This window comes from Euleptes europaea, chromosome 7, assembly GCF_029931775.1.
Source record: "Euleptes europaea isolate rEulEur1 chromosome 7, rEulEur1.hap1, whole genome shotgun sequence".
NCBI lineage: Eukaryota > Metazoa > Chordata > Lepidosauria > Squamata > Sphaerodactylidae > Euleptes > Euleptes europaea.
Genome location: NC_079318.1, coordinates 51,780,659 through 51,806,742, shown reverse-complemented (window position 1 = coordinate 51,806,742; position 26,084 = coordinate 51,780,659). Strand labels below are relative to the sequence as shown.

General features: G+C 41.9%; 1 protein-coding gene across 1 annotated transcript in view; it reads left to right on the top strand.

Annotated features, from left to right (window-relative positions):
• Positions 1-2,173: 2,173 nt before the first annotated feature.
• PROX1 (prospero homeobox 1) overlaps positions 2,174-26,084 on the top strand; it is a 65,443-nt gene continuing 41,532 nt past the window's right edge. The window contains exons 1-3 of the mRNA XM_056853073.1: positions 2,174-2,264; positions 10,701-12,494; positions 22,737-22,848. Of these exons, the coding sequence (XP_056709051.1) occupies positions 10,768-12,494; positions 22,737-22,848 (1,839 nt within the window). The 5' untranslated portion in view covers positions 2,174-2,264; positions 10,701-10,767. The remainder of the gene's footprint in view (positions 2,265-10,700; positions 12,495-22,736; positions 22,849-26,084) is intronic.

Genomic DNA, 26,084 nt, shown 5'->3' with positions numbered 1-26,084 from the left:
TTTAACTTCGAAAGTTATCTTTGCGTCTCTTGAGCTACCTTGAACCTCAAGGTATCTTTTTTTCAAAGTCAGACTTTAATGTCTTCAAAACTGACTAATATATCCTATGGATTGAGTCTCAATGAACTAGTCCATTCAGACTTTAATATTCTCTTTTTGGAAAAAGAAGATGGCCAAGCAGTTAAAGGAGAAAGGGGAACGGTGCGCGTTTATTATGTACATACCTCAAAAAACTCAAGTCTCTACTAGTAAATCTGAACTAGCTACTTGTTTTTTAAAAAATAGAATCGCTTTCCTGATCTTATTGCATTCCAGAGAAATTGGAAAGCGATACTGATGATTTTTCCCTTCCCAATTATTCAAGGCTTTTTGACTGATATTGGGCTGACTTGATCTTTGAGTGAACGTTTTTGTTATGTCTGTCTCAATGACTTATAATAAGCAGAAATGCATAAGGAGAAGTCTCTGTGGTTTACCTGGAGACTGCAACCCGACTTTCCTTTCCTAGTTATTTTGTTGCGTCTTCCTGAAGGGGAGCGCGGGAATCAAGCGCAGGACCAGCGAGTCAATCTGTATTTTTGAAGAAGTTTGCGAAGAGAAGACCCGCCTAATTTATTTTAAACCGGCGGTCTTCGTAGTCTCCGTTTTTTAAAACGCATATAGGAAGAGGCATCTCCCAGCATTGAAGTTTCGGGCTACAGGAAGGCATATATGTGTATATACATCGCAATGTCCTCTGGTCTTTTAAAACGTCCCTGATCCTATAGTCTCAGGCTGCCAAGGATTACCGGCCTTTCCCCAGCCATTCAGAATAATGAGTGGCTGGACGGAGCGAGGGCACCTTGGCTTCATTCACTGTAGTTTGTCCTGTGCCATTCTAACCCCCCCACCCCTTGCCAAAGCATGCCGTCCAATCCACCACGACACCAAGTCTAAGTACAAACCGTCAAATGGAAAGGAATGGGCTTTAAATGGAGGGGCTTAATTGTCTTGTGGATCGGGCTGCCATTGGTGTGGCGACACGATTATTTAAAGGAAAGGAAAAGCCCCACCATTTCAGAACTTGGTGCCTCGGGACGTGGGGCAGTTTTGGAAACACCTTGGTCTACCGTTGGTTCTTGCGGGTTACCCGGGCTGGGTAACCGTGGTCTTGGTACACAGCCCGGATAACCCACAAGAACCAATGAACTCTGACCGTGAAAGCCTTCGACCTTGGTCTACCGTCCACACGTTGCAAAGTGCTGTTCTTGACGTGTGCGCTGGTTTGCGGGCTGCGTGCCTTTCACTCGGCTGCGTTGGCAAATGCATTTACTAAAAATGCCCAAGTTGTTCCCCCACCCCGGAACACTTCTTAGCGATTAGATCGGGGACAGCTTTTTTGGTCAGGCGCACCTTTGGGGGTGCGCTAGAGATATCTCCCAAAATCTTTAGGCACAGTAACTGATCCACCGGACAAGGCTGAACTCCAGACTGGGCGCAGCTGGCTGTCCAATGCCCCCCCCCCAGTCTCCCCCCAGTCTCCCCCCAACTCCGTGATAAAAGTCTCCTTCCCGGCAGCAACGCTGGATTGGGGGGTGGAGAAAAAGGATGGCGAGGCGGTGTCTGCGTGTGCGGGGGGGGGGTCGAGCGGGGGAGACAGGCCAGTGCCAGTTCCTCCTCCTCCTCCTCTCCTCTCCCCCTTTCCTCCCAAGTTCACTGTCCCCCTTGAATCCGAAGGCGCCTCCCGATTGGGCGCCGGGCCTGGCGCACGTCACTCCGAGCGTGACGTGTGGTCTTCCTGTTTCCTTCAGCTGTGTCTTAAAGTAAATCTTGTGGTGGTGCGGAGCCCTCAGCTGAGCGCGGCTGCCTGCAGAAATAATAGCCCCATTGCAGCCGGGGAAAGAGAGGCGCGGGGAGAGCGCTGCCCTCCCCCCCCCCCCGCCGCCTCTCTTCTGCCTTCATCTCCTTCTCTGTCTCTCCCCTCTCTCCTCCTCCTCCAGCCCGGGTCTCCCGCTCCCCTCTCCCGCGCGCGCACGCACGCACCCCGGCCCGCTCGCTCGCTCGCTCGCTTCCACCCTCCCGGAGCCCATTACAGTACCCATCAGCCGCAAAGCTAGCCCCGGCTGCCTGGGCTGTCTGTGCGCGCGGGGGTCTGGGCGAGTGTGTGTGTGTGCGCGCGCGCCTTTCCCCCCCCCCTCTCGCCCTGACTCTCCCTCTCCTCCTGTCTAACCAGCAGAGGGGGGAAATAACGAGAGGGGGCTCCGTGTCATCGCCTTTGCAACTGAGTAAGTATCGCTCACCCTTCGCTTCTCGCCTTATCTGTTCTTTCTCCGGGCGCCGAGCCGGGGGAAGGGGGGGGGGCGGTGGAGAGGAGGCGGAGGAGAGGATCTCGGCTCCGGCAAGGGATCAAGTTGGACCCGGGGTGCTACTTTTCTTTTAGGGGCTTGTTTAAGGAGGGGGGGGGAGAGAGAGACCCTGCGTCACTGCATCCTTGCCGGGTTGTTGCTGCTGGTGTTTGCGAAGAGTTGGTGAGATGGAGAACGCTGTTCGGCTCATCAAATAAAGCCCATAACGGTTTTGACTGCGGTGCCTCGGTAGAGCCATCGCATTGGTTGGAAAGCATAAGGTTTGTGTGTGTGTGTGCGTGCGTGTTGGGGGGGGGGAGGTTCATTTTCCTCGCTTGCTGGGTCTGTCTCTGCCTTCTTGGGTCTTTTCTCCCCTTTATGTTCTTTTTCTCTCTGTGTAATATTCTTTTTCAGAGCTGGGGGAAATGGGTCAGCTTTGTGTGAGCGCAGTTCTGAGCTTCCCCGCTCCCTCTTTCCCCCTCTCCTGTCCCCCTCCCTTCCTGGGTCCCTCGAACTCCTGCTCTGCTCGTCCTTCTTTGTCCTGTTTATTAATCGCTGCCTTTCTTTTTGTCTCCTTCGATTTGCTTATCATTTGCATGCCTTTTAAAAAAAAAAAAGAAAAGAAAACACACGGAAGGAGCAGTCAGGAGGGTTCTGGACGCGTCCTTTTTCTGTTCAAAGGGTGGGCTCAGTGGTCAGGGGGTGGGGGTGGGATGTGGAAATGGACCGAACATAGTGACTGGGATAGCCTGAAGGGATGAAGTTTTAAGGCTCGAGTCATTTAGGCTGCGATCCTGAGCGCGTTTTTTTTTTCCTCCTTCCTTTGGAACTGAGCTCTACTGAAACCATTGGAGTTTACTTCTAAGTAAAGACCTCTGGGGCTGGGGGTTGGGGGTTGGAAGGACTTTCTCCGAAGTGAAGGTACGTGTATGCGGAGGAGAATCCGCACCGTGTGTTCTTGCTGGGGGGGGGGGTTGAAGTTGATGTGAGCCCCCCTCGCTTGGCGATGTGCGTTTGTAAGAGAGAGCGAGTTTGGGAGCGCGTGTCTGGATGGGAAGCGAGTCGCCCTGGTTGGGCTTCTGTGCCGCAAACGGCTTACTTTTGGTCACCTCATTGACTTGAAGGAGAGTTGCTTGGGTAGAGAGAGAGAGAGCTGTGGGTGTGCACTTATAAAGGTTTGCTTTGGAGGGGAAAGGGGAAGGAAGATCCTGCCACGGAGAAGCCTTGTGCTGGGATCCTTATTCTTCTAAGGTTTCCTGGCTAGTTGGTGGGGATTATCTCCACTTCATGCACAAACTCAATATGGCAAAGCTATTCTTTCCCTAAGCGACGCTCTGGCTTTCCAGCTACAGACAGCGGCTGTCGGACAGCTCTCTCTCTCTCTGTGTATGCTTAAATTTCGGTGTGTGTGGGGGTGTGGGGGTTAGTTGCTAAGAAAAGTGTCCACTAGAATGAAAGACTGTACCATTTAAAAGAGAGAGAGAGAATGGCATGGCAGGTGGGCATGATGGAGGGGGCGAAGGGTGTCTGGCAATCTTGGCATAAGGAAGAAAGAGAGTAGCCAGTTGTAAAGCAGCAGATAGAGCAGCAGTTTTGACTATAAAGCAGTTGTAACAGCCCCCGGTGGCCTCTTCTAACAAGGAGGGGGGGTGTTTCGTGCGCTTCTCTTTCTTTGCCTCGGCTTTGGCAAAGCTGTTGAAATTGTACAAGGGGAGTCGCGCTTAGAGTGCGCATGGGCAGTGCCAGACAGGTGTGTTGTGTCAAGAAAGACAGGTGCAAGTTTCTCTCTCTCCCTGTGTTGATCCTCAGCACCGCAACTGTTTATGAATTTATGGTGCTTTGTTAGGAAAGAGATGGCCTTGCTTAAGGAAGAGAATTAGGAAGTCTTCTGTCTGCTTTGTTGGATTACCTTGAAAGCATGGGAGGCTGTGGAGCATATTCCAGTCCAGGGGAGTCCTCCAGCTTGCTTTCTGGAGTGAGCAGGGAGAAGAGCTAAAAGTTCAGCTCTGGTGTTCCTGTTTTGTAAACGTAACCTCTCATCTTCCTGATTATCTGGAGATGTATAAAATCAGCTGATGAAAGATCTTAGGGAAAGTGAAGGCATCCTTCATTAAAATTAACCTTTCTAAAACGTAAAAAACCCACGTAGGGCTAACTTTTTCCAGCCCAATCTTTTGCATATTTACTTAATAGTAAGAGTCCAATAGGATTACTTCCAAGAAAATGCCCATATAATTACCACTAAATCATATTCCTGTGCACATTTACTTGGGAGAAAGTCTCATTAAACTTTGTATGGCCTAATTCTGAGTAAATATGCTATAAATGTCAAATCCTGGATATCCCCTTTCTGTTAAGATCATGATATGGATAAGGTAGAAATGTACATCCTCTTGTAGATTTGAGTATTGGAAGAAAAAATGAGAACAATCACTCCCCCCCCCCATTGAAAGACAAATGTAGACATTTAAATGTGCTCATCTTCCGTATATCTTCAATGCACATCTCCAAAGCTTGTAGACAACATTTGCATGTGTGCATAGAGGATAAAAGTCTACACATACATATGCATATCTGTCATTTATTCAAGGTGATGTCTACTAGGTTAATGGAGGATGTGTGAAATGCAGTCGTTTAACTATTAGATTAAAAATAAAGAGAATTGTTTGGTGCTTCCATTGCCTTGATGGGCCTGACAAGTTTTAAAATTAATCAAGCTGCTTGTAAATCAATGTACATGCAGTCACATGCTCTTCTTGTCCTACATTTTCATTTTGTTTGCTAATGTACCACCAAACACTTCATAGCTTCCATCCCACAAGGCCTCTAGCTGATAAAAGAGCTCACAAGAACTTTAAGCCCAAATGCTTTAAGGAATAATGTCTATATTCAAAGACAATTCATACCTGTCTGACAATTTTTGATTAAAGTTACTGCGTATCACAAAACGTTCTTAAAACAGTCTTCTACATATGCAACTTTGCTATAGTTCCACATTGAAAGGAGGCCTCTCTGTTACATTGTGGCCGACTTTAAAACAGCATTTTTCAGATCGTCAGTTTATCATTTCTATAGCACCTTCCAATGTACAGATAACGATGGATGTCTTAATTATGCCCCATTGCAGAATGGTAGATTGGTTTTTGTAAGCAGGGTCTGTGGGTGATTTTTGTGGGTATTTGGATAGGGAGAAGGCGAGATAACTAAAACAATCTGGCTTAAATTTACAGTGAGATTATATTTCTCAGAGATTTCTACAAGTGCTGGTTTTGTTGGTGTGTTCTTTTCTGATGATATATTATACTTTGCTGGGGAAGAATGTCCTTTCCTCAAGCATCTATGCAAACTGTTATACTGTAATTTGCAGATAGGAGAGCGTCTCCCCCCTCCACACACACAAATATTCTAAAGAAAACCGATAAGATGCTGAGTAACTTCTTTTAGTCATCAAGACACTTTGTACCTTGTATATTATGTAGGAGTGAGGATGCTAAGTATCTCACAGGAGCTTTTTAATACCTTGCCAGATTGCTCCCCACATGCCCATGATGCTAAAGAGTGATCTAATTTATTTCTTTAACTGGCGATAGGCATATATATTGATGGTATTTAATTTTTATAATGTCTAGATTTAAACAAAGACTCTGCAGAAAACAAAGATTAATAATCAGTGCTTTTTGAAACTGCTAATTACTTATACTTTTTAAATTCCTTCACAACTATTGCTCATTTTTAAAAGATGGAGGTCTTCAAAAGAACATGTTCTATGTATTGAAATGGTCACCACTGGAGAAATATTAATTCTGCATTTAAGAAATTGTCACTTCATACTTCTAAGAAATGCACTGAAGTGACTTTAATTTACAAGTTCCACACAATAATCCACATGTACCGCTGTGAACGGCCGTTGTCTCCTGTTCCCTAGTCCTTTCTACCAGTTAGAATAGTTTTGTTACATGAATTTTCTTAAATAGACTACATTTATTTAGCTGTAGACAGGATGTGAGCTTGTAAAACAGTACAGCAAAGAAAATACCTGGCTCTGTAAAAATAAATAAATAAGAAGAACTTTGCAAGATGATTTTCCCATTGAATTTCTCATTGGTCAGTCATTATAATCTAAGGCTTCAGTTAAGGACCTCTACCCAACAACCTTGTTTGGTATTGCTTGATCCCAAAAAATTTTTAAGTTCAACATTACTTAAGCCTGCTATTTTAATAATCTCCATTTTCCTAAATGTATCAATTTTAGACATAGGAAAACAGTTCAGCAGAAATTAGCAAATATACAAGGAAGCCTGGTAACAACTCTTTGTCATGTACTATTTGAAGCGTTTCTCTGTTCACACATTTAAGGAAGCTGATAATGACTGGAATACCTTCATATATATACACACTTTCCAAAAAACCATTATGGGCATCTAATCCACACATAGTATTGTATATATGTCTTATACAGTGCCAATATCTTCCTCAGTGTAGCAAATCTGCATTGGAAGATTTGTATATAGGTAGGTGAGCGTGATTATAGACAGGCAAGGTATAAGCTGCAGCAGTGGATATCATTAGAGGAGTACAGTTTCTGTAGGGTAGCCATGTTGGCCTTCATTAGTTGAGCTAGATTTGAGTCCAGTAGCACCTTGGAGATCAACAAGATTTTCAGGGGTATAAGCTTTCAAAAGGAGTACGGAGCGCTTCATTATGTATTCTGTACATAGGAATCATGAAAAGGTAGCATTCAGCTGGATCCTTTTCAGAACCTTCCAGAAACAGAAACTCAAATCCTTCATATATTGAAGACTCGAATAATGAAAGGCACTCGTCTAGGATAAAAAAAGCCAAGACTAACTTTTAACGTTTATGGAGTTCAAATTTACGGTGGATCATTATTCTAAATCTTAATCAAATCTAGAACTTGAATGCCTTCTGGGTTGTTATTAACTGCGTGCTTCAAAGAGCAGTATGCTGAAAATGGATCAGTTTTCTTCCTTAAAATGAAAGAGAATAAATTCTATAATTATATTACACATTCATCCTTCATTCATTTCCCCCCACGTATCCAGAAGGAAACTACCTCATATCAAATGTGTGCATTCTTGCTGACGCAGAATCTCACCTTCTGCTGAATGCAGTATTCTGTTTCCTTCAGGATGTCAATTCACTCCGGCATTTTTTTCAAACCAAGAAACTGAGACAATATCCTTTGCACACACAGCTGATGCCATCTTACTATGTCCTCCTTATACACACATTTCAGACTCTGCATTCTAATTGTGAATAATGTAAAAAAAAAAATCTAGCTGAAGAAATTGAACGGATAGAGTTCTCCAACTATAGTAAAATATTTGTCATCGTTCACATTTGAATATCGAACTATGTGGTATAAGGACAACAGAGTAATATTGAGTCAGCTGATTGTGCAGAAGGTCAATGGGAGAAATGGGGTGGAGCTCCATGGAGAGAGAGGTGAGTAAAGAGCTAGAAGTGGGCAGCACCTCACGTCTCCTGAGGCAATATGGGCCTCCTTCCTAGTGGTAAAATTGAATTCAGAGAGAATGGCTAGTGGGAATGATAAGAGGAACATGGAGTTCTTGGAAGAAGGATACCAACCAGTGACCTTATGACATCTCAAGTCAACATATGTAGACAGTGTTTTTCTGATGCACTGGCCTCTCTAAGTTCTGTGCCCTTAGGTAGGATACAAAGAAAGGAGAAAGAAGTTGGAACTGGGGTAAGTTGCAAAACAAGTGGGGATCCTTTTAGATTTGTACATAAGGAATCTTAAGAGTTAATTCAAATAGAATGTACACTATTCAAAATATACAATGTAGAGCACATGCAGAAATTCCAATCAGTTGGTCTGATGAGTAGTTTAAAAAGTCTTAAATCGTTGTTGATTTAACAGACACACAAATGTTTCCCCTTTTGCTGCATTTTAATGCTGTTTTCAAAGCTATGCACTTAACACAAGTGTCATAAACAGTCAACCATGTTCCTCACCTTCACCTACTGTAGCAAAACTTTTCTCACTAAAATGAGGCTCAGACTGGTAAAGGAGTTGGAGGACAGGGTGAGCCGTGAGGAGACAATTTTATATGGCCTGAAGATTCAGTCCATTCAAGGGAATTCCAGTACTACAGAGAGTTGCCATTTATTGATGGAAGCAACTGTTCGGTGACAATTAATTTAGGCGTTGAGTAGTTAAATTAATTTTTGCTCCCACAGAAGTACATGAGATAAATAACTGAAAATAAAATGGTACACAGCTACTCCTAAAAACTAGATTCAGGTAGGCCGAACAGTAATACCTTTGTCACCTATTATCAGAATATAGATTATCTAAAAGTCTTGATTACCCAAATTCATTGTGGATTTGCTACATAGTTCTATATAAATTATAGCTCTATGTTAAACAGGCCTCCTTTTATCATTACTTCTAATCATCCAATAGTGTTATCTGCCAGACCTTCTGATAAACTCAATTCTATTGTACAATTTCAAATGCACTTCTTTCACTCCATTGAACATACATGGAGAACAAGGTATTTCAGGATGTAGAGTGGATGTTTGTTTCTGACAAAGTTGGTTTACTGGTTTTAATTCAGTGAGATATACCAAACTAATAATTTGTTTTTTGCAAAAAAAAATCCCATACATGTCTCTTCTTAGTGAAATGTTTAGGGGGAAACACAAATTCTAATTTTATAGTCTTATTGAAAGGAATGTAGCTTTGTCTTATGAGCGCAAGTAACCAGAAATATATAGATGAGCATCCCATAGTTTTCAGAAAAACAAAATCTCATGAGAATTCTTTTAGTACACCAAATAGTTGGGTGAATAGCGTTCAAACTGAAAAAGCATCATTTTAATTTCTAAAAGACTCTTCTGCTTCTGCTAATGCACTTACAAGCACTTACTATACTCTTGATTGTACAGATTATTTCATGCTGAAATTATGCTTATTTGCATGGATAGTCATTCTTTAGAAACCAGGCACAGATGTAGTCCTAGGGAGCACGTAGATGTTTTTACAGGTGAACCGAAACAGATGGGAGCAGCTCCAGAAAGTCTGTATGCTGCCTTTGGCAAGATACCCTGTTATTGTGAAGATTGTGCTCTGTTAAGCAAACGTGAAGTTTAATATTAGGTAAACACAGTATGGAAAGAAAATTAATTTTAATTTGGTATAGCTTTTAACATGAAGGCACCGGAAGAAGCCTGTAATATCTCATGTGCAATGTGACTTTAGCATCACTAGTTAATAGTCACAAATGATGTCGAGAGCTTTTTATAAAATTGCAAGGAAATGCGCTTTAAAAAAAAAAATTCTGTATTCCTGGGAAACAGACAGATATCTTCTTTTCTCCGTGGGTTGATAATGCTTTTTTATCTCCATATTTTTCTTTTCGTCTTGCATTGAATGTGTGTGTCATAGGAAATAAGGTTCTGTGTATCCAAAATGTTGCCTACAAGAATGGCTTAACTAGGCACCTGAGATATTTTTTTTGGAAGCAGTTCTAAAACAAGTGTCTCTCTTGTTTCTGCTTATACAAATACTTGATGCTGTAGCTTATGAAAAGTGAGAATATTCCAGTAATTGAGGGTAACAGATTTGTTTTCTCTTTTTTCCCTTAAGAAAACACGTTGGGGTATTTAAAATGGCACGATGTTGGTTATTTGTATGAGGCTAATGTATTACAAATTTAGAATAATTCCCATATATCTGTGATCCATGCATTTAAAAATATTGAACACCTAAAAATCAAAATCTTCCTTCCCCAAACAAGTAGTTTTCAGATATTTTTCTGAGATCTTGGGCAATCCAAGAGTTCAATATATTTATAACATGAACTGAAATGCAAACCCTTGTAAAATCAAGTGAAATTCCTCATTTTTAGCTTAAAACCATGTTTACACCTTTTCCAATGAAGGTGAATTCATTTTTAGTCCAAATTTTATATGGGTATCTTGCTTTAACAATATTTTGTTAAAGAGTATTTTATCTTCTTTTGTAATGTGGATCTCAATGCCCTAAATTTAATCAATTGCTTGTCAGAAGCTGTGTTCTTCTAATCTACTATTTCTTCTGAAGATAAACAGTATCATTTTAGGCATTTGTGCAAGAGAATCATATTACTGGTGCTTAAGCAGTTTTTCCTCTCTCTCTTTTTTTAAATCTTAATCCATCTTAAACCAGTGGAGCAGAAATATTTAAAAATGTTTCATTTCAAGCAGAGTGCATAATAAATTGCAATAATTGTAATGTGCCATAAATCCCAGAGCCTATGCATTTTGCATTTGATTCAGGATTGAGGTCAGGAAATTTGGAGAAATTTAAAGAAAATGATTCATCAGTCCTTTTGTTCTGTTGGCCAGGGTCCCAGGATTCTTGAGCTGTGCCCAGCTGACAAGCTTTTGAAGATGGCACAATAACAGTTCAGTGATGCCTGACCATGACAGCACAGCCCTCTTAAGCAGGCAAACCAAGAGAAGAAGAGTTGACATTGGAGTGAAAAGGACGGTAGGGACAGCATCTGCATTTTTTGCAAAGGCAAGAGCGTCGTTTTTTAGTGCCATGAATCCCCAAGGTTCAGAACAGGATGTTGAGTATTCAGTGGTGCAGCATGCAGATGGGGAGAAGTCAAATGTGCTCCGCAAGCTGCTGAAGAGGGCAAACTCATATGAAGATGCCATGATGCCTTTTCCAGGAGCAACCATAATTTCCCAGCTGTTGAAAAATAACATGAACAAAAATGGTGGCACTGAGCCCAGTTTTCAAGCCAGTGGTCTCTCCAGCACAGGCTCAGAAGTACATCAGGAGGATGTGTGCAGCAACTCTTCAAGAGACAGCCCCCAAGAGTGTCTTTCCCCTTTTGGCAGGCCCACGATAAGCCAGTTTGATATGGATCGGTTATGCGATGAGCACCTGAGAGCTAAGCGTGCCCGGGTTGAGAATATCATTCGGGGGATGAGCCATTCCCCAAGTGTGGCGTTAAGGGGCAATGAAAATGAAAGAGAGATGGCTCCACAGTCTGTGAGCCCCCGAGAAAGTTACAGAGAAAATAAACGCAAGCAAAAGCTGCCTCAACAGCAGCAGCAGAGTTTCCAGCAGCTGGTTTCAGCTAGGAAAGAACAGAAGCGAGAGGAGCGCAGACAGCTGAAACAGCAGCTGGAGGACATGCAGAAACAGCTGCGCCAGCTGCAAGAAAAGTTCTACCAAATCTATGACAGCACTGATTCTGAAAATGACGAAGATGCCGGTAACCTGTCTGAAGACAGTCTGCGCTCAGAAATGCTGGATGCCAGAGCAAGAGATTCTGTGGGCAGGTCAGATAATGAAATGTGTGAGTTAGATCCAGGGCAATTCATTGATCGTGCAAGGGCTCTGATCAGGGAACAGGAGAGAGCTGAAAACAAACCTAGAAAAGATGGCCCAAAAGATAAAGAGCACGGGCCAAACTCTTTTCACCCAGAAGGCAAACATCTGGCTGAGACATTGAAGCAGGAACTGAACACGGCCATGTCTCAGGTTGTGGACACAGTGGTCAAGGTTTTCTCTTCTAAACCTGCCCGCCAACTTCCTCAGGTCTTCCCGCCTCTTCAGATCCCCCAAGCAAGATTTGCCGTGAATGGGGAAAACCACAACTTCCACACAGCCAACCAGCGGCTCCAGTGTTTCGGTGATGTCATCATCCCAAACCCACTAGACACCTTTGGCAATGTGCCGCTGCCTAGTTCCACAGACCAAACAGAAGCACTGCCCCTAGTTGTCCGCAAAAATTCATCTGACCAGTCTGCCTCGGGGCCCCCACCCGGGAGCCACCATGCTGCTCTCCATCAGTCTCCGCTCTCCGCTGCCACAGGCTTCACTTCATCTTCTTTCCGCCACCCGTTTCCGCTTCCGCTTATGGCATACCCATTTCAGAACCCCTTAGGTGCTCCTTCTGCCTCCTTTCCAGGGAAAGACAGAGCTTCCCCAGAATCCTTAGATTTAACAAGGGAGACCACAAGCCTGAGGACCAAGATGTCATCGCACCATATGAACCATCATCCTTGTTCACCAGCACACCCACCCAGCAGCGCCGAGAGCCTCTCTATTTCTCTCATCAAGTCCGAGTGTGGTGACCTACAAGATATTTCGGAAATCTCGCCTTACTCGGGGAGTGCGATATCCTTTTTAGTACAAACCTTATATCTTGCATGATTCATTTCTTTTGTTTGGTAAAGGGTTAACCGGGGGTGGGGGAAAGGTGAGAAATCATGTGCACCTAACATCCATTGCTTCTATAGCTGGTGTTGCTCACTAATGTTTTCTGAGGCTAATATTTATATCATGCACTGAACAGTAAACTGTTATCTCACTGGTGTCTCAAATCTGTACTTTCCTGACTCATTTTTAGGAAATACTGTACTAGGGTTGCCAAACTCCAGGTGGGGCCTGGAGACGCCCAGAATTACAACTGAAATCCAGACTACAGTGATCAGTTCCCCTGGAGAAAATGGCTGCTTTGGAGGATGGAATACATGGCATTATACCCCACTGAGACCCCTCCCCTCCTCAAACCCTGCCCTCCGCAGAATCCACTCCTGAATCTCCAGAAAATTCCCACCTAGGGTTGGCAACCCTCGAACTGAGCCACACAAGCTTGGTTGTTTCAGAGGCAGCTGATAAAAAGGGTGCCTTCAAAGCAAGATTTTAAAACTTTGATCCACCTGCATTGGCACTTTACTCCGGCAGGTGGGTATAGGATAGGGGAAACATTTGAGGGCATGCAGTGGTACCAAGAGGTCATGATGCTGATTTGATTTCGATTTTCATAGTCCTTCTCTGCTCTGGGCTTGGCTAAGCCCCAAATGTAGCTATTGTAGCTATTGGTAGCTGTTGGCTTTTGATAGATCAGTTATCTTAAGTAGAACTTTCTGATCATGTGAACTCCATTTCTGTCAAAGAGCTACAAGCTTGTGAGTTAAATAAGCTACAGTGCTTGATAACAACCTCTTCACCTAGGGATGCCAAGCTTCCCACTATAGTGGGAGACCTTCCAGCATCCCTGCTATTTTTCTGCCAGTGCCACGGGCACCAGCGTGAGTAAATGGGGGTGGGGAATGAAGTGCGAACTGGCATGCTGACGTCACTTCTGGTAAAAACTGTAAGTGATACAGTGGACATTCTAGCATTTGCAAAGAATTCTATGGTTTTACCAGAAGTGACATCACACACACCTCCAAATTTCTCCCAGGTTTTGCTGGCTGCAGTCTGGTAACCCTATCTTCACCAGTTGGGTTACATGAAATATTTAATTCTAACATATTTAAATAGCATCTAAACTGGTAGTCACCAGGAACATGTAGGCCCATGGCATCGGACTGGTAATAGCTGCTTGGCTTTCCTAAAGACAATATAGTTTTCCTTTGTTAAAAAACAAAAAAGCTCTATAATGCCACTATTGTGATTTTCCCCAGCCCCCTGTATCTGTCCCATTGACACTGAAATAACGACACTTGTAAGGATAGCGTTCGTTATTTTTACAAGTCTTTGTGGCCACCAAAACACAGGTACCTTTTGCAGAGTTTCTGTTTGGGCACATGGAATGTATGCACATACAGGTAGCATCAGTTTGTGGTCAATAAGTACAATGTACTGAATGCGCACGGTCTAGGCATAGGGCCTACTACCGCGATCCTGCTTCCCCCTCCTTTCCCCTGCGTGTTCTGTGTCCAAGCACTGATTGTGCAAAAGGAGCTACCATCCTCTCTCTGTGGGGTTTTCAAAATAATCCCACTGAGCTCAAATTTAAACAATGGCACCGGTGCTTTCCTCCCAAAGAACAAGTTTGTAGGTTGCAAAATCTTCAGTTTATTTATCAGGTAAATGAACAAGCACCCCCTGCCCCCAGATACAGGAACTGATGAGTTTAAGCGACATCAAGTCCTTCCCCCCCTACCCTGAATCCAGTTCTCAGCTCTTGTGCAGCTGCTGGGTATGCATGGTTAACCTCTGCTCAGCCATACACAGAAATCTTTTGTCCTAACATACGAGCAAATCATTTGGCAAAGCTTGAGAGTACAATTAGATATAAGACTTCAGCTGAATTAATCTTATAGGGCATTGCTTCCTTCTACCATTCTTTCTTATTAAAAGGGGGGAAACCCTCATAATTTTAAAGATTTAAATAATGTTTTGCTTTTGGTAAAAGAAATAATGTTCTTTTTTGCAATTAAAAAGATGCATATGTTTTCATAAGGACTTTCTGTCATTTATATGTCTGTCCTATGCATGTTTATTTGTGGCAAGTTTTGATGAGTTCAATGGTCCTTATTTTCTAAAAAAAGTAAGTTTTAATCCTACACTTTAAAAAAAAATCATCCTGCTCCTGTAGTCAGTTGTGTTTTATAATTAATGTGAAGACCACATAAAAGCTTACTGATTTTCAGTAAAGGTAAACCATTATCTTCTGTTCAGTGAATCCACTTCAGTAGGAACCAAATGCTGTAGTTGGCGTTACCAATTTATTTACTACCTCCTGCCCATTCTCCAGTGATCCTCTGCCCACATTTTATTTTCACAACTCTATGAGGTAGATTAGACTGACCCAACGTCACCCAGTAAGCTTCGTGGCTGAGTGGTATTTGAATCCAGTTCTTCCTAATTGTAGTCCAACACTCCAGCCACCATGCTACACTTGGAAAGGAAGTAATCATACCTGCATACGTATCTCCATCCTTGAAGAGTAATACTGATGGACAGCTGGTGAAATTATTGTCCCTACATTCTTTCCCCACCAAATATAGTGGATGTGGAGTAAAATGCCACAATACATTATTCAAAATATATTATGTTAATTATGGATATAATGCAAAAATAATATTGTACGGACATTTGTCTAACATATTATCCTACCCTTCCTCCGTGACTCCCTTTCTTCATTTTAGCCTCACAACAATTCTGTGGGGTCCATTAAGCTAAAAGAGAGTGACTAGCAGATTCTAGCCCGGGGAATGCAACCCCAAGCACATGTGCTGACGGCGGCATTCCAGGCCATTTTGCTTGGCACTCTCACAGCCAGATCTCTGCCCAAGCAACTGGGGCACTGGCAGCATGGCTGGACCCAGTGGTGCGGTGAATAAAATAGGCATGGCTTATGCCCATTCTTACTTCCCAGACCCTCACAGCCGCGAACAAGGAGACTCCCTGAGATGCTGGCACTGTAGGGGTTTGGCTGGTTCTGAGTGTGTCTGGCCTAGGAGTACAACCCTCACCCCCCCCCAACGTCTGTCATCACTCCAGCATCTTTACAGGTAGACTCTGATTTGATCCGCTTTGGAGCAGTGAACTCTGATCTGGAGAACTGGGTTCGATTCCCCACTCCTCCACATGAGCGGTGGATGCTAATCTGGTGAACCGGGTTGGTTTCCCCACTCCTACACATGAATCCAGCTAGGTGTCCTTGGGCAAGTCACAGTTCTATTAAGAGCTCTTTCAGCCCCACCTACTTCACAGGGTGTCTGTTGTTGGAGGAGAAGGGAAGGTGATTGTAAGCTGGTTTGATTCTGCCTTAAGTGGTAGAGAAAGTCGGCATATAAAAACTAAATTCTTCTTCTAGATGCTGCATTTGTTGGCACATGGGCCTAACCCTGTAATCTAGCACAACCCTCTGACTACTACACAGTGCTGTCCCTCTGTGCTTCTAAACTGGTTTATTCTAATTTTTTCCCTTTAAAAAAGGCTAAATAATTATGCAAGAAACTTGCTTACTCCAAGTACTATACTATTGATATGGGCTGTGATTTGGCATAGATATAATCTTTTAGCTCGATGATTCAGATTTAACATCGTGTGACAAGAAGGGTCAAGCAAGGATGACATCTTTGGTGGGGCTGTGAAGTTTTACCTGCTGCTAACTTCTGCCATTTGAGGTAGCTTCGAGAATTAATAGCCTCTTAACAGTTAGGAAGAGCATGGGATATAGTGATAGAACCTGTATCTTATTCGGCAGAGTTGAATTTTCAAAGGCAGCACTGGGACACATGCTTTGAGCTGTGTGAAGGAAAGTGCATTTTCTGTTGAAGTACTACTTATATGAAGCAAAAGTCTATAGAGCATACAGTCCAGTATTTTTTCCCATCTTGCCCCTATTCCTTAAATCCCAGCAAGCTTTGGAACTAAAGAATCGATTAACACCAGGTGACTTCCTGTGAGCCATTCCCCTGATATGTGGAAAAATGTCGTGTGAGCGGCTCATAACATAGTCTGCTCTTGGATTATCTAGTGGACTACAGATTATGTGTATAAACTATTCACATAGTGCTTTTCCATATGTCCCCACTGGTAGGACTCCATTAATGGAACTCACGTGAGAATGAGCAATGCCAATGGAAAAGGTCCCATTGTTGGGTTATAAGTGGTCAGAGCCTGAAAGGCAAGATGGTTTAGTTGCTAGGGAACCAAGATTCAATCCACCTCTTCCATAATTTTTCAGTATGAATTCAAGTAACGGATTTGAGAATTGTGGCCTCAGTCTTTCCCCCCTTCCTCTTGTTTGTGTTTCACATTTATTCTCCTTAAGAGAGACCTTCACTTGCATTCTATAGTAGTGGGATCCATAGGCAGATCTGGCTGAAGCTAGAACTATAAGCATAAATCTCAACAAGCCTGGCTATGCTCTTTTAATTTAGTCAATGGAAGTGGTGCTGAAAATGAGTTGCAAACTCAAAACTACTTCATAGTAAAATGTAAATGAAATACGAACTGTTAATATAGCCTCCTGAAACCATAGTTTTAAGCACTTCTGTTCATTTAATGACCTGAGTAGGCATGGCTATATTTTAGTTTTCACATGCACTGGTGGAGAATGTTTTATTTTACCATTCCTTTAGTGGGGTTCTAGCAGGATACGTGGGCCATGAATTGCCTCCTTAATATTTCTGGAATAACTGTTGCATAGGGTCTCCTGTATTGTTTGATCCATAGTTTTTCCTCCTCCAAACTTTTTCTGTGCTATTTTTAATTCTTCCCCTGCTCGCTGTTAGTGCCTCTTTAAAAATTAACAATTATTAAATTTTGATTTCAGTATGGGCTGCATTATCCATCTATTGCCTCTTTACCACACAAGATGTGCAGGCCTGTTTTGTAATAGCACCAGACAGCTTAAAATTTCCATGGCTGATAATGAGATGTGGGGCACCTTTGATAGGATTCCCAGTTTTCTCCCATCCCAGTACTGGTCAGATCGACACCTCTTTGGTTTCATCATTATTATAAAAGATAGCATTCCCAGACAGTTTATTGTGCTTGTATGTACCATACAGGCGCGTGTTGAAAACATGGTTTTTGGAGCAGTCTCAGTCTTATTAACCATATCCTTTCTCTAACCCCTTTGCTGCTGGCTGCAAATATATTTTAAAAGCAATTATATTTCCACTGGGACCACTACTTCTAGAATATGCAGCCACTTTATTTTCTAGCAGCTGCCCATTTGTCTGTGTTATCTGGAATTCATTGTAGGCAAAATGAAATGGGAGAGAGGCATGTGAAGGTCTGTTTGTTCTCGACCAGGTTTTTGTTTTTGTTCCTCTTTATTTCACATGGCTGAATATTCATATATAAAGAATGTTTCTTAAGAGCAGCAGTTCTTTTCCTTGGAACAGAAAGCAACATCTGTTTCCTTGGAGAATCCATCCAGGATAAGAACACAAGACTAGCAGATAACAGCCAAGTTCAGGTTTTGGTATCAAACTAAAGCATAGAACCCTTCCTGGTGTGTGTGTGTGTGTGTGTGTGTTTGTATCGCACTGTATTGTTTTGCTTCCCAAATACATCTTGCCTTTTCTGTAAAAGGCATCTAACCATTATCCTCCTTGTTTGAGGGTGAAGGGAGAGAGTTAATGTTTGTATGCTGCATTAAACAAGATGAGAAGATGCACCTGCACCAGGAGTTCCTGCCTTGTTATGAATGTATTGTGTATCTTTGCAAACGAAATATGTTTAATCAAATATTTAAGTTTTTATTCAAATCGCAAAAGAAACAGACAGCCAATTGTTTTTCTGCATGATGTTCCTTGTCAGGCACCCTCTTTGCATCTCAAGAAAAATAGCCTTGTTCAGCCTCAGGACATTTGCATAGAGAATACTAAAGCACAACAGTAGATTGTGAGGCAAGGGTGTGTGTGTTTTTTTTGGGGTAGTGTATTAAGATGATCTTCACAGGGAAGATCACCACATTTTCTCTTCCGAAAGGTAATTTTGCAAAACTCATTAACCTTCTTAAGAAAACAGACCTGAAGCAGAATCTCAGTGCCCAAGTCAGGCTGCTTCAGAGGGCAGTCTAGACAAACAAAGCTTTAACGAATGTCAGCATTTTGATCCTTTATTTTTTATGAACCAAGGTAAAATTATTTAAGATAAATGCAAGCCTATTCTATAGCAAATTGCTAAATTAAGGGGAGCTTCAGTTCAGCTTAGTGGTGTCTTTTCAGTCCAGGTGAAGATACATAAGCATGTTTCGGGGGCGGGGGGGCGGGAATGGGAGTATATTGATGACATTTGGAGAGGTGTATTTGGGAACATTTGCCTGCCCTTCAGAATCATACTATTCTACTATCTTTTCATTTGACTTGTATCTAGGGCTTTGGAGCAAGATCATATAAGAGGATGTCAAAGGGCAAGGGATGAATATGAAAACTTCATATAACAAAATTCTTAGGTTTCCAGGCCCAGTAAAAACCAAGCAGCTCAATCCCCTCTCCAAATATATCAAACGAGGCTAAAGCTACCATGCGTTTTCGCCCTATATTATATATGGAAAGCATAAGCTGGAAACTGTACATTATATGTTCCCTTCCTTCTCCTTCTTACCACTTCCTGTTTCTTACATTTCCCTTTCTCCCACTGCTGTTTTAAGGAGAGCGGCATTGTGCTTTGTAAATAGACACAACACTCCAATTCTCAGGTTGTTTGAACACTGTTTTAGGTTCAGCTGCAGCACACAAGTTTCTCTGATCTTTTATGTTCCTGAGCAGATGTCTTTCATTAATTTATGGATTTACCATCTTTTCTTTTCTTTTGCCCTCTCTCTCTCCCTCTCTCTCTCTCTTTACACCTGGCAGCTGGCTCAAGTTTCAGCAGTTATTGTCTATTTTGCATTACACATAGAATTGAATGTCATCTGTCTTCACAAAGCTATGGTGAAGAGAACTGAAGCAAGGCTCATGAGCTGCTGGGGCAGAGCCTGTTTGTGTTCTGTTTGTCTTCTCCTCTCTCCCTCCTTCTCCCCCCTCCCATTTTACCTCCTTAATATTTATTTGTGCTCATTTTCTTTCCTGGCCTTGAATGGAGCTTAGCTCGTGTTCAGTACAGCTGTATGTTTACTGAATCTATTCCATCATGAGTCATTGTGCGTGTGTAAGTATCCTGGAAACAGCCAGTGCTTTCTTGGAAGAACAGTCGCTTTTCAGCACAAGCACTTAAAGGGAAAATTAACCAACTGGTCAGCTCGGTTTTTTAGCAAGGGGGTCATCTCACTATTGTTTCTTCGGGGTTTGCTAGCTGGTTGCTGAGAGAGATGTTTTTTAAGCACTAACATCACCTTTAAAAACCAGTATCGGGGAAGGAAAAATGGCATTTTAAGATTTACAGGTGGTGTTTGGGGAAGTAGGAAGAGTGCTTCTGCACATGTTACGTTTGAAATCCTCATGCAATACATGTTTTGTTCAGTGCTGATAATTTTCTAGTAATTGGAGGACACACCCTTTGCAAATCCTAAATGCAAATTAAATAATTACATGATCTACTAATGGTACAGTATTAAGTGCATTTATGAGAGAATTAGCCCCAGATAATTCGGGGGATTACTGAGTGTATATATAGTTAGGACTGCAGTGTAAAGCCTTTTGGAAAGTTTTTAAATTACATATTGCCATTTTTGCTGAAACCAAGAAAATCATCAATATGGACAACTCAAATAAGTCTTTTGGATAGCATATTAGTCTTTGAGGAGGCCTTGATTTATATTGCTATGAATCTTTCTAGGCACTCTTAGACCAATTACCTTCTCTCTGGATAACCTACCTCACCAGCTTGGTTTGGGATAAAATGAGAGGACCTTTGTATACCACTCTGAGCTCCTTGGAAATAAGGCAGGATACAAACATAAAATGATATTAACTGGCATAATTCATCAGGGGCTTCTCTTGGCAGTGCTTTCTAAATTGAATGAGAAGTACACAAGTACATCCATTTTCTTATGCAACTCCCATTTGCTTCAGTGGGATCTGCTGAGCAGAAGTTCCCAATAAATTGAAGCTAACTTCAATCCTAGGTTAGTAAGTAAAGGTCCCCTGTGCAAGCACCGGGTCATTCCTGACCCATGGGGTGACGTCACATCCCGACGTTTACTAGGCAGACTTCATTTGCGGGGAGGTTTGCCAGTGCCTTCCCCAGTCATCTTCCCTTTACCCCCAGCAAGCTGGGTACTCATTTGACCGACCTCAGAAGGATGGAAGGCTGAGTCAACCTCCTTGAGCCGGCTGCCTGAAACCAACTTCCGTCGGGATCGAACTCAGGTAGTGAGCAGAGCTTTTGACTGCAGTACTGCAGCTTAACGCTCTGCGCCACGGGGCTCACTAATCCTAAGTTAACTGCTTCATAATTACCATTATGGCTCATCAGGATTTTCTTTACAGAATTTTTAAAAGGTTGTTGGTATATTTGTGTGTGTGCATGTTTACGGAGCCAGCCTTCTGTAGCACAGTCGCATAACAAAGTGGGTTTCTGTTGAAGTTTTGACTTGTCTAAAACTCTTATTGCTGAGCAGTAGGTGACAGCTTGCTACTATTATTTCACTTATGCATTTTGACAGATGGCTGTGCTGAGTGTAATGCTCTTTTAGACTTCTCTATCAGTCTAATGGAGGTAACTGGAGGTTCTTTCAACTCTTCTCTTGGCACAAGAAGTATGTCAGTCATAAATTATCTTTCTTGTAATCATTAAGCATCTCAGACAAAAAAAATCAAAGTGTAGCAAGCAGTCTGCAGTGTGCTTGTATAAATTGGGAGCTTTAAAATCTAATATTTTCAACAGCATTTTGGAACCGAAGCCAACCCTAAACAAATCTTCAACAGCCTGTAAGGGGGGGAGAGACCTTTGCTATCTCTTTTCCCATGAAGAAATCACTAAAATATAGTGCTCACTGTATTATTTCTATTAAAATATTGAGGAAAAATCCAGCATCAGTAGGATTTTTTTGCGGTGAATCATAGAACTTGACATTGTTTTTAAATTTCCACTGTGGTGTTAGGTGAAGGTGCTTCTGATTCTGGGTCACTTTGAACTTGTTTGACCTTTCTTCCCCACAACACTTGTTATTCAATAAGTGACATATTTGTGTGTGTGTTGATTGTCTTTAAGGGAAACAGCCACTAAGAAGCTACTGGGAGCTCTCTTAATTGACCTTGTGGGGGCCACATTGATTTTTGTCATGTGCGTCTTCATTTCTGATAAATTATAAAGCCATTCATTCGCTGAGGAAATGGCAGGGCCAGCCTGCTGCACAGATGTGACCAAAACGGCCGTAGCACATAGTACACAAAAGAGTGCCAAGAAGCCAGGGGAAGAAGAAGGGGGGAAATCTGCCTAGATGGTTATGGTTAGCTCCACATTCCCTTGGGAACTCTTTTAGTTGTTTCTGTTTATAGATCTGAAAGGTAATGATGTTTGCAGGATAAATAGTTTCCTCACAGAGTAAGTGCCTATGTATTGATTTGTGTACCTCCAGTTTATTGATTTGTTAGCCCAAATGCTTGGAGGGGGTATGTGTTACTAGGTAAAGTATTTTGAACAAGAAGAGAAGTTATAACCTTTTCTGTTAGGAAAGCCAATTCTTGAGGCGTTGCACTAAAGTATTTGAGCAACCGAGATTTTGAAGATCAAGATGCAGTTGATGATATGCAATGAAAACATTTTTTATTTGTACTGTTAGTCACATTTGATATGTGATTTATGCGTTACTCAGGGGGAAAGAATACGTAAAGGGAAATCTTCTTCTGGTAAGAGGTGTCTTTTTGCTGCACATGCATTGTGTTTTTGTTTCCTTAGCAACAAGGTGCAAGCAAATTCTAACCTGAAAAAAAAATTCTGCCACCAACCCCAAGAACCCAGTGGGAGGCCCAATCCTATGCAGTTTTATTTTGGAAGTAAGTTCACAGTGTTCAATGCAAATTGCTCCTGAGTAAGTGCACCTAGGCTTGCAACCCGTTTAAGATGTCACCTTATATATCCAGTTTCACTTGTTCTCAGGTAATTGCAGTTATAAGGAGTTGTAAAGAGACTACTACTTTGGGCAATCTAGCCTTTACTATCCCTGAATATCAAGCATCAGCTTGCAAGCCAAGCATTTTTCCTTAACTACTTTCATCCTACATGCAGGAAGGGTTATCGCCTAATCACTTGAAAAAGGCCAAGCTCATGTTCTTTTATACCCGGTACCCAAGTTCCAATATGCTGAAAACGTACTTCTCAGATGTAAAGGTAGGAAAAACCCTTATTTTTCATCTCTGCTTTGCATGTTTTAACCCCCCTGAATGCTAATTTAAATTTAATTTTATTTTGCTAATTATTTTGTTGGCAAACTTATTAACTTTTTAAATTTTTGCAATGACAATATCCTAAGATCTGTGTATGATTTTGTGAGTTTTCTGCTTTTGGGGGGTTGGGGGTTGGTTCTGCTGTATCTTTTTTTTTTAGCCATACAAGAACTTTTTTTTGGGGGGGGGGAATAGCGCTGCAAATTGTTTAACACAATTGGATGGCACGGTTTTGCATCTGTGAAATTTCTACTGGTGGCATTAGCGTACTATCCAAGAGCATTTTGGAGAGCATTTTCAAAGTGCTCCTTCAATTGTTCCATTGCAGGCGGTTTCCTCATATTCTGCTTACATTAGCGCCCCACTGTAAAGCCCCCTTTTTCTTTCCATCAAAAAAGAAACGCTACATTGAAATTCTCCGTGCAGTAGCTGCTTAAAAACAAAAGTGATGATTGTCTCTTATTTACAACTTAATTTGTTGTTGATGCAGAGTACACTGAACATAAGGAGGATGAATAAACTGACAGATTCAGGCCACATTATTCAAATGAGGATATGAAAGCTGTCGACATACAGCTGCATCCTCCTTCATTCTACAGAATATTAGGACCTCGAGATTTTTTTTAAAGTAATTGTTCCTTCACATCAACTTGATTTTTTGTGTGTTAATCATCTAAGTTTTTTAAAACATAGTTTGGGTTTCAATTATTATAATGACACACATGGTATCATTTGGTAAGCCTTCTAAAATAAACATCACATTAGTTTAAATTTGCTGTATTAAATTCTTCTCATTCTATCTTTTTCTGTCCCACCCACACTCAAATTCTCCACAAACTTTACCCACATTGTGGCAAACTGCCTTCCATGTTTTCATTTTGTTTTTAGGTAGGACTTCTTCTATGAAAACAACATGGTGGTCACTTTCTTCTAATTTCCTAAGAACTTTGGATGGTGTATTGTTTTTAATTGGCTTTTATTCAATGACACATCAACTCAAGGACCAAGTCATAATTTATATCTACTATGACCAGCTCCACTGATTATATTTTTTTCATCGTTTTTTGTGGGGTTTTTTTTGGGTTGGTACACACAGTCACTTTTTCCTCCCATCCCACTAAACTCTCTGGTAGCTGGTTTTGCAGGCTTCTATGGTGCTTTGAAAACTTACAATACCTGTTTGATTAGAAGAACAGGGGAGAGTGAATGTGTGTACTGCTGTCAACAGCAGCTGTGTCATAGGCTTCTGGAGTCTCTGAAAATGATACTCTCTGTACACAGCCTTATGCCTTCTCAACAACCTGCTGTGAATCATGCAGTGGACCTACGGTTGCTTACCTCCAGGTGGGGCCTAGAGATCTCCTGGAATTACAACTGATCTCCAGTCTACAGTTCTCTATGGCATTATACCCACTGAGGTTCTTCCCCTCCCTAAACCCTGACCTCCTCAGGCTACAACCCCAAATCTCCAGGCCTTTCCCAACCCAGAGTTGGCAACCCTAAGTGGACCAAGGAAAGTCCGTTCTTCTACAGCAGTACTCCCTGCAATGCAACAATGTAAAGGATCACTGTGGAGACTTGGGAGCCACTGATACAGCTTGACCACCGCATGGCTTGAGAGGATCTTATGAGGGTTCTCTACCATTCCCCCCCCCCTCTGGTGGATGCTAATGCAGACAGCTGTACAGAAAAGTCTTAGTATTTAGTGCCTGTTGTCTTTTTTAGCATGTGACAACCGAACTCGGTCTTCTTACAATGTTGCCAAGTAATATGAAATATTTTGATGTTATGCCACCTTATATTTATATAGCATCATTCATCCAGAAGAAGCCCAAAGTGCTTTACAAACAGCCAATATAGGGATCATTCACCCACCACTGAAAGGCAGCCACTTCCGTGGTGGAAGTCAACAGCCATTCGGGGTCAGCAACATCACACACCAGTAGATGTAAATATTAGATACATTCCTCTTTTATTGGGAAAGGGTGGGGTTGGAGGGGGGGTTTCCACATTGATACTTTGGAATGTTTATTTCATGGAGAAACTCAGCTTCCTATTTGGCTTGCTCTGCAAATTTATCAGACTGACCATGTGTCTAGAGTTGGATTAACATTTATGTTAGGTTAGCTAGAATCCCAGTTGTGTGTGCTTGTGCACAGCATTTGTTTTGTCTTTATTTGCACTAGGTTTCTTTTTAAATGTTGGTAACTGAGAACATGCTGCTTCTCCTCTCTTTTGAGATATGGCACTAGCTGTGCAATCCTAAACAGAATTATATCCTTCTATTAAAATCAGTAGGCTTTGAAGGGTGTAACTTTGTTGAGGACTGCACTGTAATTGTCACTCTCAGCTAGTGGAAAATTAAGAATGCTGGTAGCTTGATGGAATGAGAAGCTTAATGCTAGTTGTGCTGCGGAAGAGAGGCAAGATGTAAGGGACTGCCTTATAATCGGGAGAAAAACAAACTCCCCGGAATCCTGGTTTAGCTAATCCAGTATTGTTCATTCTGACTAGCGCTCTAGCCATAGGCCTTGCTACTTGAGATCTTTTAAATGAAGAAATCAGGAGTGAAACTTACTATCTCCTGTGCATAAACCAAGTAAAGAATTCAAGTATAGGACAGAATAAAGTGGGTGGAAATGAAAGGGAAGACTCAGCATGTGGATAAGAGACAGATGGTGGACACATATATAAATTGCATTTGAGTGGGTTTTCCTTTATGTATGAATGTTGGCAGAGGACATTTATGAAAGAAATATTGGAGTCCCATGACATGGTTAGGGTAATTGGTCCTATATCTTTCGTGCATGGAAGCAAAAGGCATAGTATCATCCACGTGCCTGTGTAAGAACAAGGGAGATAACATATTTTCAAGTAGTGGTGTTCATTCACAGGAATGGAACTATCTCAGAAATCTATGCTATGCTATCTTCCATCCCAAGATATATTCTGCAGTATTCAATTGTCCTAAACTATAATGGGCAGTATTAGAGTCCCTTTAATTTAATTTAAGATGAATGAAAACTATTGTGAAATACAAAGCTTAAACATGACTGCAATCAATCTACTAATTTTTAGAAAATTATCTTATCTCGCCATTTTTACAAGCTCCTAGCACAATTCTAAGGCACACTACCTTTTGCTAGCATTCTAAGACTGGAAAAATTTTGTTGTAGGTTT